The sequence below is a fragment of the Calidris pugnax genome, unplaced genomic scaffold (assembly GCF_001431845.1).
Source record: "Calidris pugnax isolate Ruff unplaced genomic scaffold, ASM143184v1 scaffold156, whole genome shotgun sequence".
In the NCBI taxonomy this organism is placed as follows: Eukaryota; Metazoa; Chordata; class Aves; order Charadriiformes; family Scolopacidae; genus Calidris; species Calidris pugnax.
Genome location: NW_015090889.1, coordinates 1,965,396 through 1,979,304, shown reverse-complemented (window position 1 = coordinate 1,979,304; position 13,909 = coordinate 1,965,396). Strand labels below are relative to the sequence as shown.

The following is a 13,909-nucleotide window of genomic DNA, read 5'->3' as shown; positions in this document are numbered from 1 at the left end:
CGTAGGCCGGCGGGCGCGCGCGCGCCCCGGGCGACGCCCGCCCCCGTGAGGGGCCGCGTCTCCTCAGCCCGGACGGACGGCGCCGGGCCCCGGCTCAGCCGCCTCCAGCGCCGGCAGTTTGTGAAACAAAGCGTCCTTGGGTTTGGCTGGTGGAGACGGGAGCCGGTGCCGGGCGGGCTGTGCAGCTCCCCAGGTGGAGCTGGGTGAGGTGCCTGGCTGGAGAGGCGGCTTAGCTTCCTTGTTAAACTTGTCTGAGGGAAGGGACTTCGGGGGGCGGGCAAACGCAACAGGGTCTGTGTTTGAAAGGGACTAAGTGCTGCGTCTTGTGAGGATGTGGTGAGAAACGTAGTTTTGAGAAGTCCATCTTATTCATGACTATTCTGCTCTCCATTAGGTTTATTGCAATGTCTGAGGAAGCAGAAAGGCACCATGGTGCCAGCAACAGGCTGGGGAAAAGACTGGAGCAGCTATGCTGTGAGTGTGCGTATTGCAAGTTCAGGTTAAAAAAAACAAAAACGAATAATCGATCCTGGGTTACTTTTTAATGTTGTAAGCAAGGTATCTAGAAATACTCTGGGGTTTTTACATCATTATTAATAACTGCCTTCTCAGGCATTGACTTTCACAGCCAGTACTTCTGCACTGAAAGCCAAATTTGCTCACGTTTTTGTCATTACTCACCTTGTACCTGTTCCTTCCCTGGGGGAAGTCATGGCTTCTCCCAGTGGGGAGGGATGGGAGCAGCTGCTTTTACCTGTCAGTGCAGCAGCCTCCTGCAGTGCTTTGCTAAGGGAGTCTTAGGAAATGAGAGGAGCTGAAGCTATTCGGCCCTTCCCTGCTCTTGTGTAACAATACAAACACTCCAGCTAGTCTGTACTGACAGGTAGGAGGATTTTCTATCTACTGATTAGCTTAGCCTTGAAGGAAAATACCACAAACCGGGTTACCAACAGAGTAATTAAACATAACTAATTCCCCTGCTAACCAGAAAATGCCTCATTCTGTATAACTATTAACTTTTGGGTTGTACAAAGCAGTAGGTAATACAAGATCCTGGAGAAAAAAGAATATAAGAGGTTTCAAAAAATTTATAGCCCTGTTCTGAATGGTATCTTAGAACTTACTTGGTCACTGAGCTGCTTCTCTAGGATTCTGTGCTTCATGTGTTACCTGTTTATACTGAACTGTTTTGAGCTTTGAAAAACAAACCAGCTTCAACCATTAAGTGAAACTCGAATATGGAACAGTATTTTACTCTGAGGCCATGCAATTATCACGTTATAGTCTTTTGAATTGACCATTGACCAATTTGAATTGGCCACTGCAAGCATTATAAGCATAAAATGTGAAATAATTATTTTAAAACGTAAATTCAAAAAAGAAACCTCTGGAGGCAGAGCTAAGGCACAGAGCAGGAAGTGATTCACTCTGGGTTCCCAGAAATAAGTCTCTGACAGTTTAGTGGAAGGGTACAGGGATCATCTGACACCCCATTGTCTACGTGGAAAAAGGTTTAAACTTTCCAGAACACATAAAATAAAATTTGTGGAATGTTACTTAGAGTTTGCATCTTACTTTGTAAGTAGATTTACAGAATGTTCAGTAGACCTCTCCCTTCACCTTTTGATTTGAACACAGAACTGCTACACAGGAACAAGGCTCAAGTATCTACCAAATTACACTTTACTTATTTTGAGATACATTTACAGTTTGTGACATATGACATACCTTCATGCCCCATCTTCAGTGACTTCAGGGCAATATACCCCAGCGCATTAAGGGACAGATTCATTCCTGCAGAATTAAATTAATAAGCACAGGCATTTTAGCCTGGTATTCTTAGAGGATATGAGTATGGAATAGGAGTGAATTCTTGCTGTAATAACTTTAAACCCTTGGCTGACCACAACCAACTTTGTGTTGGGCACAGAGTACTTAACAACTCCTCATGGAAACGAACACCTCAAGACTGCCATCAGCAAGGAAAATGCTTCAAGGTGTTACCAAAGACAGGCCTCTGCTTTTTTTATAACCAAATGCTAATTAAAATGTTGTTTGCTTCCTACTAACCTTCATAGCGTGTGAGAAAATTGTTAATTACTGAGCTTCTTACTCTGTGAGAAAATAGTCACTGAGCTGATAGTGATAATGAGGGGACGGCTAGAAGTAGTTAATCACTTCAAGGTTCTCTCTGATGTCAAAACACGTACTCCTATACCAATTAAGACAGAGCTGTAGCTACTTCAAGGACCATCCTTATCATCCTCAAGAAGTTGCCAAACTTACAGTAAACTTTTACTGCCCTGAGACGACTCAATACCTTAAAAATATAAAGTGAGGAAGGGTATCCATACCCAAATGACCACCGAGGAGCTCACACCCGTGCAGAAGTGTTTTGCTGGCGCTGCAAAATTTAATACGCATATGCAAAAGGGCTGTTTGGTCATCCTAATGAATATGTAAGCCCAGGTGGAGTTAGGTAGGTGTTAGGTAGGTGGAATTACGAGAATCTTTTGTGTATAAATCATGGATGAATGATTTATATATATGTTCTAGATTTGTGGATTTCCACCTCACACCTAACGTTGAGTAAAGCAGTATCTCCTCTCTAAACTGCTTCTGGTTTCAAGAGCTTTTGTTTCAGGTTACAAGGGTAATGCCCATTTTAGACACTAAGCAGTTATACATGAGGGATATTTAAATACAAAAATCCATAGAAAACTAGACATCCTTACCTCTACATTCTTCAAGTTATACAGTGAACTTTAAAAAATCCTTACCTCTTCTGTGTTCAAAACAATCTAACTGGAAAAAATTCTGTGTAAATACTAAATTATCCCTAAGTCATTACACTAGCTGCAAAACTGTCAATGCATGACTGTACCAGCAGATTTATATAAGAAGGTCTACAAATGCAGCCTTTTTTCATCTGAAAGAATGTACATTTTGCTGCTAGTGCAGTTACGCTCTAGGACAACTCTTTATTTCTATTCCTTATTGAGTCTGTGGGTAATGCCTTCTTGTGATCATTTAATTAATAACCAGTTACATAATTAAGTAATCCATTCATTTACATTCTCTGTACTTTCTTTATATGCCCCTAAGAACTACTGGTGCCTGAAAAAGATAGTGCTATCTTTGAGTTTGAAATGATAATGCTATCAGTGATAGTTGCATTCACAGAAGAGGTAAACAGGCCATCACGGTAACCTTTCACAAAACTGAGTCCTCAGATTCTGAGCTCAGCTGACCACAGCTGTTAATTCTGATTATTCAGGGAAAAACTCCAGACTAGTGCTTAGAGAACACCTCACTCATGCAGGTAGATGGACACATTAGGAGGTGTAGTCTGACTGAATTTCTGATCCCAGATTCTGTCTATGTGTGCTTGCATTTTGCTTGCAACGTAGGTACCCTCACCAGAAAATTCCATCTGAACGTGCGGAAAAACTCCTTTACTCTGAGGGTGCCAGAGCACTGGAGCAGGCTGCCCAGAGAAGTTGTGGATGTTCCTTCTCTGGAGATGCTCCAAACCCACCTGGATGCGTTCCTGTTGAACCTGCTCTGGGTCACCCTGCTTTGGCAAGGGAGTTGGACTGGATGATCTCTGCAGATCCTTTCCAACCCCATATCATTCTGTGATTACATAGTTGAGTAACGTAATTTGCTTCATAAATTCCGAAACAGAGGAGGATGCTTCAGAAAAAGCAAAATAAATGCAGTTATTCTTCTGAATGCAAATTATCCATTTTTTTTTTCACACAAGACCAATGAGAAGGGGCAAGCTTTCTTGTCCACACTTTCATTAGGTTTTAATTAACAGAAATTTACTCTTCGCAGTTTTTTTATGCCAAGCAAACTACACCATCCCTGAAGTGTACTTACACAACTGACTTCAGCATTTCAGGGGCAATTTGAATATGCCCAAACAGCTTGCAGACACATTGTTTTGTTGGAATAACTTTAGTATTTGTGAAAGACGACTTGGGAATCTGAGCTCTGTGTTAGTGCTGGAGTACATCGGAAATGCTGGAGAACAGGCAACGTGTGCCACTTCAAGATTTTCCTGCCAGCATGCCCCACTGGTACATCCTCTAAAACCCAGCGAGGAAAAAGAGGATGCTCTTTCATAGAATCATAGAATCATTCAGGTTGGAAGAGACCCTTGGGATCATCGAGTCCAACCATCTACCCTACTCTACAAAGTCCTCCCCTACACCATGTCCCTTAGCACTGCATCTAAACAGCCCTTAAACACAGCCAGGGATGGTGACTCCACCACCTCCCTGGGCAGCCTGTTCCAGTGCCCTATCACTCTTTCGGTAAAAAATTCTTTCCTAATGTTCAGTCTAATGTTTCCCTCCCTGCCCATGTTGTACAGGCTGTGAGCAGCACTGAAAGCACTATCAAACCTACTAATGGTTTTCCTTGTAGTCGGTCAGTCATTCAATAGAGATGTTACCAAACTCTTAGCTTCATACAGTTAATTCAGTGGTTACTAACAATCGTGATGTATTTAGGATAAGAGGATTTAGGAAAAGATACAAACACCTCCAGAATGTAAAATAAGCCATTTAGGCTACCCCGTCCAAGTAGATTTTGCCATAAACTCATAATATTAGTAGCAGATATCAGCATATCTATCCTTATATTAGGAATTGTTAGTTTTTCCTCCTTTTGAACATTTCTACTGCACTAATACATAAGACCTTTCAGCTTTGCAACCCTGATGAATATAATTAATCAGTGAGATCTGTTAGAAATAAATAGCATTCTCTTCATCTGAAACAAAAAACATAGAAGAGCAGGTTGCTCCACAAACAGCAAAATTAGTGATGTCTGGTTCCATATGAATTTGGGTGACATCCCTACACCCCTCTTCAAGCCACAGTCGTCCCAGGTATCCATCCTTCCATGGTTTTCCTTTTGCTGCAGTGTGTTCAGAAGCAGGAAAATGCCACTCAGGCCCACAAGCCTCACAGAAAAGACCAAGCTTACCCTGAAACTTTTTCTTCAAAGGGTATCTTCCTCTGAGTTCTGTCACTCAATAACTCTCAATTTTCATGAAGAACTTAAATTGTCTTTGAGCTTTCTCCCTCCAGTCCAATTTTTCTTAAACTGAACAGTGGGCTCAAAGTGGGTCTGACAGTTGGATGGATGGAGTACACAGTGGTTTAAGTCTTGTTTCCTTAGCAAAACAGCTTGAAATTCTGCAACATGGAAGGAACTGACTGCAGGAAGCTCTAACTGGGACACAGTATAAGGCAACTAGTTACATGGGAATTAAAGCGGTAAGAAAATTGTTTATTGTTCAGGCATAGAAATTGTTGCTCCAACTATCATAAAATGACAAAGTTTACATTTTTAAAACCGAGTCAATATATTACATATTAGCATACCTTCAGTCTTGAGAAACAATGAATTTCAGTGCAATGAAACTAAATAGAATAAATAAAATATTAGGATCTGATACCATAATTATGTCTGCACATACATGTATTTGTATGTCCTCTATCTCCACAGTATCTAAACTCTTCAAAATGGTTAAAGACCTCTCTTCCTCCTCAGCTTTTAGGAGATGTAGCTTCATGTTAAGGAGTGTGTGTTTGTGTCTATACTAGTTATATGTATGTAACAATCTTCCGAAGAGGCAGATCAAAAGAGAGTTTGTTTATTTGTGAAAGATCATAAGCCTTGTTCCTCATGCTGTGGGAGCAAATGACAAAGTTTAAGTCCTGTGTCTGCAGAAGTTCTGTTGTGCCTGCTCTGGAACACTCCTTCATTTGCCAAGGATTTTACAGCTGTTGTAGAACTTAGAAGGGTATCATGACACCCGGGTGCTTAAATCCTATTTCACAGAAGGCTTTGATTATCAGGACAGACTTTGAAATCAAACTCTGCATTCAGTGCACAGCCAGCTGAACTCCAGGGCAAAGTTATCACCATGACCTGTTGCTAAATACATAGGCCTGCTCCGTTTTACAACTGCTGAAGTTTTTATAACATGGAGTTTTGTTCCCAAGTGTGAGTTGCAGCAATGAAATATGAAGGTCAGTGATGCAAATATTGTTGTGGTCAGGTGTAAGGCTGATAGAAAAGGACACAATGTACAGCTAGCTAGTTACAGAAAGAACATTTTTGTTATTGATAGACTTAAGAGTCAAAGAAAATCCCAGTGTTTCACTATTTGACACAGGTGGTCTGTGGTGAAGCAATCCCCTTTTCCTGAAGGCAAAAATCCAGTCCCACTTAAGCTTAGTGTCATCCAGATGCTAAATCAATGTCAGACAAGTGCTAATTTTGGCAGGCTAGTTACGATCCAGCATAATCCAGATGCTAGTTGAACTTCACCTGGATGCTAATCTTGGCAGGGCACTGAGAATTCAGGAAGAAACCGGTATTCTTCCAAATTCATACATCTGTTCAGATGGGAAAACTAAATTGCAATTTGACTCTTCAAGTGTCGTGCAGCTTTTAAGACTGAGAAATCATTACAATTACCTTAATTAAAAGGACTTCAGATATTTCAGAACATTGTTTCAGCTTTGAGGATGACAAAGAAATAATATTTGGTAACCAACAACATACGAAGTGGCAGAGAGTTGCAGCATAGTGATGACAGACGTATTTTCTTCATCTTTTGTCAAAATTAATAGAAAACACAGAGCATAATTGGTGTCTGTACTGTGCACGGGCTTATGAATGATCTGATAAATCTTCATCCACAGGTGGCCTTATAATTGATTTTTCTAAGTTCTCATGAGAATGGTTAGGTAGAAGGCAGAAGTTTGTGGAAATCACTTTTACAGAGCAACTGGGTCTTTGGCACTGTTGGGATCTTTGCACGTATTAGGTTGTGTAACTTACTCATCTATTTCAAGGAATTATGCTGTTTAGGGATAGCTACAGTGAAAGCAGAAGTAATTTCGGATAATCTCACATATTTAAGAGTAATTCTTATGTGGATATCCAGTTATACTGTCCATGCATTTATTTGTGTATATCAAATGGAGAACAGTGCAAGTGCTTGTTTAGTGAAAAGGTGTTCATGAGTGCAAGCAGAGACACATTTAGATCTTAGACCTCACATGCCCCCTGGAATTGGCTTGCAGATGTTCATAGTGATGCTTTTTCTTTGTTGTGTGGGTGTCTATTTTTGTCAAAGTTAGTTTGACAGTCCCTTCCAACCTAGAAGATTCTGTGATTCTGTGAATTCTCCTGGTGCTTATGGCTGTAAAGGCTGAACGCGGTTCTTTGCCCTTTAACAAAATTCTACAAACAGTAAAATACTCCAGATCTTTTCAAAACAAACAGAAAACAAAAATTTGTTATGAAGGCTGTTTTCTATAGGCGTTGGTCATGCTCAGCTGCCACTCCCAATTCTGCTTTTATGTACTTACAAACAGATTGCTGAATTTTACCACACAATTTTCAATATATGTTTTCAGTGAAGCCCTATTTAAAGCTTTCCAAATATATCTTTTAAATAACAGATGAAAAGTAACAAATATATCTTCATGTATATTATTATTTCAGGGTTATGTGGTTTTATCCATCAATATGATGAATAAAAATTTATTCCCTATAAAATTCCTTACTTTAATGATGCATCTAAATACATTTAATTCTAAAATCTGAAGCCTTTGTAACACTTCTTGAATATTAGAAGCCACTGTGTCATTCCTATCTCAGTGCAAAGCAGGCCGACTGGAATCCTCAAAAGTGCATCTCAAGTTATTTCTCAGTGTATTAAACTGTTCCTAAAATTAATCTTTGATTAAAATTCATAGAGCAAAATGCATCTGATTTCCTCCCTCCAGAGACATATGAGTCAGCTTAGACATTTTGGGAAGATGAGTTCTCAGCCGTCCTGTTTTAACCTCTGGTAGGTGTCATGAGCAGACTACAGGCTGCCTGCGGTTCCATCTAGCATGATCTGAAAAAGAATTTTTAAAAAATCTTGCTTATTTGAGGGTATTAATGTTTTGAAGCAATCTGGCATTTCATAATACCAAAGCAGTAGGTTAAAGTCTGGATATGGTCAGTTCCTGGTTTAGGTAAATATCTAACTAGATAACACAGGATTATTCACAAATATTTGAGCATGTGAGTAGTGAATGAAGCCTGTGACCCCCATGTCAATAAAAAAAAGCACACAACACTAAGGATTCAGATGTCTAGATAAGACAATGTGTCTGGGATGCAAATTGCTCTGTCAGGGGAACACTGTTTTAACACTTCATAATAGATGCTCAGTAAAATGTGAGAAATCCAACATATCTTCAAATAACTCATTGGTCATGATAAAGTACCCAGGGGTGGTTTGGCGTGTAATGTCTACAACTATGACTGATCTGCAAACAGTAGATACAGCTGACTAATGCCAGACATAATATCACTATCTCAGTATCTGCTTTAAAATTTCTTCTACCATTTGGCCACCACTAAATACTTACTAAAAGTTTTAAACCTCTTATAGATGAAACGAAAAGCCTTGAGTTTGTAAGAATATTAGGTCTGATTCCCCCCTGTCTCTTTCCTGATAAGTCAGCATTTAAAGCCAATCAGAGAGTTGTCTTTTATTCTCTGCTTTAGACATTACTGGTATCTGCTGAAAAGGATATAGAAACTTGGACTCCAATAAAGAAGTTAAGAATTAACTTTCCCTTGGTTTTAATCACTATTAGGTAAGTGTCTGTGTATTATATTTATGATTTGGAGTACTTAACAACTGACAACAATTTAAATTAAATTGCCAAGAAACATCAGATAAAGATTGCAGTTTTCACGAGTTCCTATGGTGTTGCTGAACAATAGTTCCTTTCTGAACTTAACTTAAAAATAAAAAAAGCTCTTGGAACATTTCAAATCTTGATAAACACCAGCAGATGACAGAGTCCTAATTAGGCCAATATTGGAGGTACGTGTACAGTGGACTAGAAAACGTGTCTAAAATAAAACAAAGGTTGCATTCTGTGATATGATACTGTCTGGCTCTCAACACCAGTAGTCTCCAAAACCCATGCAATTCTTGGTGGACTGGTATGGGACACACTATGTCTTCACCCACTATGGTTTTCTCTTAAGGCCTATGGCTACCTATGGAGAGACTTCTTGGGACTTACCTAGCCCTAGACCCCAGTGTCTTTGAATTCACCCTAATAGCTTTGAAGCGAAAATTTTGTGCCAGGAAAGAGAGGACATCTCAATCAAAACAGAAAATCCCTCAATCAGGATGAAGTTCGGAGAAGATTTAAGAGGGTTATTGGTGAGGTGCATTATAAGAAATAATGTGTAAAACATTTCTTGCCCAGTGATACTGTCATCCTTGTCCCTCACATGTACTTTTCTAGCTTCTTTGTTCCCCCTCAAAGATAAAAAGAAAAGAATTCCTGCAAAAACAGAAAAGGGAAAAGGATGGAAATCATAGGAACCATGCTACATGTAGCCCCATGTTATTCTACTACTATGACTTGACATTTCATACTGCCATGTGAAAGAAATGTCTTATGCCTCTAAAGAAGCACAGTTCTTTCTAAATACTAACAGAGTTACAGCACTTTAAGGACCTTCTGCTATTTCTGAGGACCATGATGGAAACAGTACCTACTTCTAAATGAAAATGAAATGCATTCTTTTGGAGCAAGGACAGACTCTCCTTATGACTATGAAGAAAACATGGAAAAATCTTTTAGAAGTGTCAGAAGCAAGGAGTAGTATTTTCGGAGACATCTTGCTTGCTTATGTGTCTATGTAGTGACTTCAGATCACTCACTACCAATAGCAAGCTCAGGTGCTGGGGCTCTAACAGATCCATGTTCTGGCAGGGAGACTTGTTGAGCCTGAAAGAGGTACCTTGTTTGTTTGTACCACCAGTGGAAAGAGATGGGCACCCTGCAGGAGCTGCACAGTGCCTGCATTAGAGAATTGTCTACCCAATAACTACATAAGGAATTTATGCCTATTAGCAGTGCAACTCAATACTCCCACCTGCTGAATCTGCAACTGCCTGTAGCCAATGTGCTTATAAAACAAGAGTCAGAAGACTTTGTCTGCACAGATACCTGACACAGGTGTGCCAACATACAGGAAAGCCCCAAATCCATGTCCAAAACCTAGACATTATGTTACTCAATGCAGAACACGCCCCCAGTACAGACCCAGAGCCTGCTAGGTCCTCTTCATCCACAGGGGTCAGGTACAACTCATTGCCCACCAGCAGACCCTGCTCTATAGAATACTAGGGCATTCTATGTGCCTGCCTAAGGGGAATTCTCTGTTCTGTTTGTTGAAGCAGATCTGACACACAGCAAAGAATGTACAGTGTACGAGTCCAAGGAGAGGAAAAATTAAAGGGGAGAGTCATGCAACTGCCTGAGGCCAGTGGCATTTCCCTCAGAAGGGAGCATTCTTGGTCCAAGCATTCACACGCTCCCGTAACAGTATTTTTTCATTGTTTTGTTTGTTAAATTATTTAGTGAGAAGATTTTTCATATGCGTAATAAAGAATTCTGCTCATCTTTCCCCTGCTAGATATTACAAAGACAACCGGAGGCAAACATAGTTACAATACTTAGCAGAGGAATTAATTAGCAATGAAAGAAGTGGAAGAAGAGATTTGCTTGACTTTGGTCAGCCTAGAAGTTCACTGTCTCATCTAAACTCATCTCCTCAGATCACTCTGTAATCAGTTGGAAAATGTCAGTACTTCCCAGAGAGTTATTGATCCCATCCACTCTCAAAATCTTGTTTAAACATGAAGTGTTCTGCTTCTCTCCACTGAGATTTACAGAGCAATTTGTTGGCAGACATATCCAATCTGTAACTGGCAAAATATGATCTGATAAAAATATCAGGTACAGCAACTTATTCTTTATGGAATTAATGAAATTAATGTCTCTACTTGAAAGTAAAGCAATTCAATTAAAAAGTTAAATAAATAAATAAAGTAAATGTCTATACTGAATTTGTAAAATGGTAGGAATATTTCTATTACCTTATAGACTGTCCTTGTACAGTATCCTGTGGATGTTATAGTGAAGATTTCTGTGCAAAAATTTCTTACAAAAATGTCTTGCAAACATATCGAATCATTTTAATGTTCATGATGCTTCACTTATATTTTCTTTCTTCTTCAGACTCTAGCATTAAAGATAATTCTCATCTATCTTTTCATGTCTTTTACAGTACCATGAAATATTTAGCATAAGATAGGGAACTGTGTTATTTCAGTTTAACAAGAAGGAAATTCCCTATAATAAGAAAAGAAAGAACTATTGTTCTCTTTAAGACAAAGCAGATAGAGTGGAATGAAATAAAATGCTGGCATACTTTCTAATTATATTTCTTGTAATGAAACAGTCACTGAGCTCTTGCACTTCTTAACTCTTATAGTAGTCTTAAGGAGAGTAATCTCTGAAAATGAGTTAGAACAATAAAAATAAGATGACCTATTCACACACATACTTCAATGAAAATGAAAGCTATATACAAATGCTCTTAAATATGCAGGATCTGGTCTCTTACATCAGAATGGACACTTGTATGCTGATATTTAAAACTGACCTCGTTTGCTTCAAAACCATGACGTATACTTTTCTTTCTGTTTGGGAAATGGAAGTTCCAGGGACGGGCATGTGTGAGATGTGAATGTGCGTGTAAAGTGGGACTTGGAAACCAGTAACTGAAAAATATGCCAAATTAAAACTTCATGTCTCTGAGAATAATAGATAAGATTAAGGTAAGTAGGAGATGCTAGAAGTAGGCAAAATTTTTAGAACTGCTTACTGAACATAAATGAAAGACAGATGATTAAAGTAAAAGGTCAAGAAAAAAACAGCACCTGGCACTCATATCTCAGAATCTGTTTGCTGGCTGCCATCTGAATATTTGTATCAGAAGTCTCTGTAAATCAAAATAAATATTTAATTTCTAAATCTGTGCTCCTGCACTGCTTTGACATTCCCTTTCCCCTTTTTTTTTTTTTTTCCTTTTTTTTTTTCCCTAAAAGAACAAACAGTTCTTCTCGGCAGTAATTCTGGAAAAGACTCAAGCTCCATTCAAAGTTTTCAAGTTACCAGAAACTCTTGGTAAAATCAATAGAGACTATTTAGGAATTACAGAGGGAATGTTTGATTATCTGGGAGCAATCTAGGGAGTTCTCAGGGCTAACAATTTTCCCATTTCCTAAACAGAAAAAAGGTATTTGTGAGAAAGTGTTGTATAAGAGCATCATGCTTTGTTTAGAGCACTGGATGCTACTGAAATGTTGTTAAAGAGCAATTAATGATGAGAACAAGCACTGTAAACTGCCATCTATTTGCCTAAAGGAGAAAAAAGACTTGTTTCCTTAAGTAAAGAGTCACTCATGGCTATTACTCGAACATGACTTGATTCTTGTTGAATAGTTGAAGTTGAGGAAGAGGTTATAACATCATTCAGTTGACCAGGGAAACTGATGCTATCAGTTGCAACTCAAACATGTCTGGTCTAGTCCTTCTATTTGAAAATCAAATATAGTTGGCAGCTCCTGTATCTACTGTAGCAGTTTGGCATAAGCAAGTGAATTCACCCCAGAAATGGCTTGGCGTTTGCTAGATAGAAAAGCTTTTAAGTCTGACAGCTGTTTCTGCTTTGCTTTCTGAGTAGGAAAAGTAGGATTAAGTCAGCAGCTTGCCCCTTTTATCTCTAGTTTTGTTATTCACATTGAGAAGCCTACATTTTTGTTATGTTGAAGAAAGCTGGCAAAATTGGTGTGTAAATCTTGACCTGCAAATTACCTAGTATTACCTAGTTATTACAGCTGGTCAATAATCAGTGTTTTAAATTAACCACTGCATAATTAATATCCTAGAAAACACATTATGCTTGAAGCCTTTAGTAACTATCTAACAGCTGATGTGAATGTACTCAGCTTTCATTTACGCAAGTAACAACTTGTATCTTAATAGCTGTAGGCATTTCTACTTAAATATATTGAAGAAAGCTTTAGGTAAAGCTTGACAATATTAAAATTTCTTAACCCTCATCCTTTGCCAAAAGATTATTCGACTGCTATAAAGATATGTAGATACTTCACCTGGCAAGACCTTGCATCTTAACAGTAGGTAAGTCAAAATACTAAAAGGAATTATCTTTTCTGCCTGAAAAGGTGTATCTGTAGCAGATGGAAGTTACAGTCAGCATGAAAAGAAAAACAAAGTATAATATCCATTGCTTACAAGAAAATAGCCTGAAAGGATTGTAACCAGAAAATTTCTGCTTACCAGATCCACTGCTGCTCACTTGATTTATTTCTTCATCATCTTCATCATCGCTATCGCAGCTTAGTGGCTGAAAAACTATTTCTGTCTCTGCATCTACTTGATTAGCATCTGGCTCTGGCCCAGCAAAGCTTCGCAATGCCACGAGGCGGTGGTGTATTGCTGCATACAGGTACCCAGTGTCTTTTGAGCTCGCCTGCAGAACATACAATGCATACAGTCCGAACCAAGTGCGAAAAAATCTCTATTCTTTACAGATTATCTGGCAGAAATTTTCAGAAGTAATGAAAGAGCTGTGTTTTTTCCTTTTTAATCAAAACAATCCATTTAAGATTCACACTTAATAATTCATTTCAGAAAATAAATTTAAATACAAATAATGTCAAGTTTCTTGAAGTGGTCTGAGTTTCATAATATGTAGCTGTTAGTTATTTCATCTATAGTTACAGGAAACATAAGCTTAAAAAATATTATTTGCCTTGAAGAATGGCTCAGTTTGTACTGAGTACTTGATATTCCAGACAATTCCTGAATATGACTCTAAAAGTAATAAAGCACTGAAATGTTAATATATGTATTGCAGTTTGGTTTACAGAATAAATAAGAATTTTAAAACTTAACAAAAAAATATTTGTGATTACAAAATG

At 38.6% G+C, this 13,909-nt stretch overlaps 1 protein-coding gene across 2 annotated transcripts in view; it reads right to left on the bottom strand.

Moving 5' to 3' along the window:
• Positions 1–5,283: 5,283 nt before the first annotated feature.
• Positions 5,284–13,909, bottom strand: part of RANBP3L (RAN binding protein 3-like) — a 34,405-nt gene continuing 25,779 nt past the window's right edge. Inside the window, exons 14-15 of one of the 2 annotated variants that reach the window (XM_014947568.1) lie at positions 13,266–13,458; positions 5,284–7,936 (exon numbers count right to left, since the gene is read on the bottom strand). In XM_014947568.1, coding sequence (XP_014803054.1) covers positions 7,893–7,936; positions 13,266–13,458 — 237 coding nt within the window. In that variant the 3' untranslated portion in view covers positions 5,284–7,892. Of the gene's footprint in view, positions 7,937–11,146; positions 11,253–13,265; positions 13,459–13,909 lie in introns of those variants that run through there. The other variant, XM_014947570.1, reaches the window with a different exon arrangement.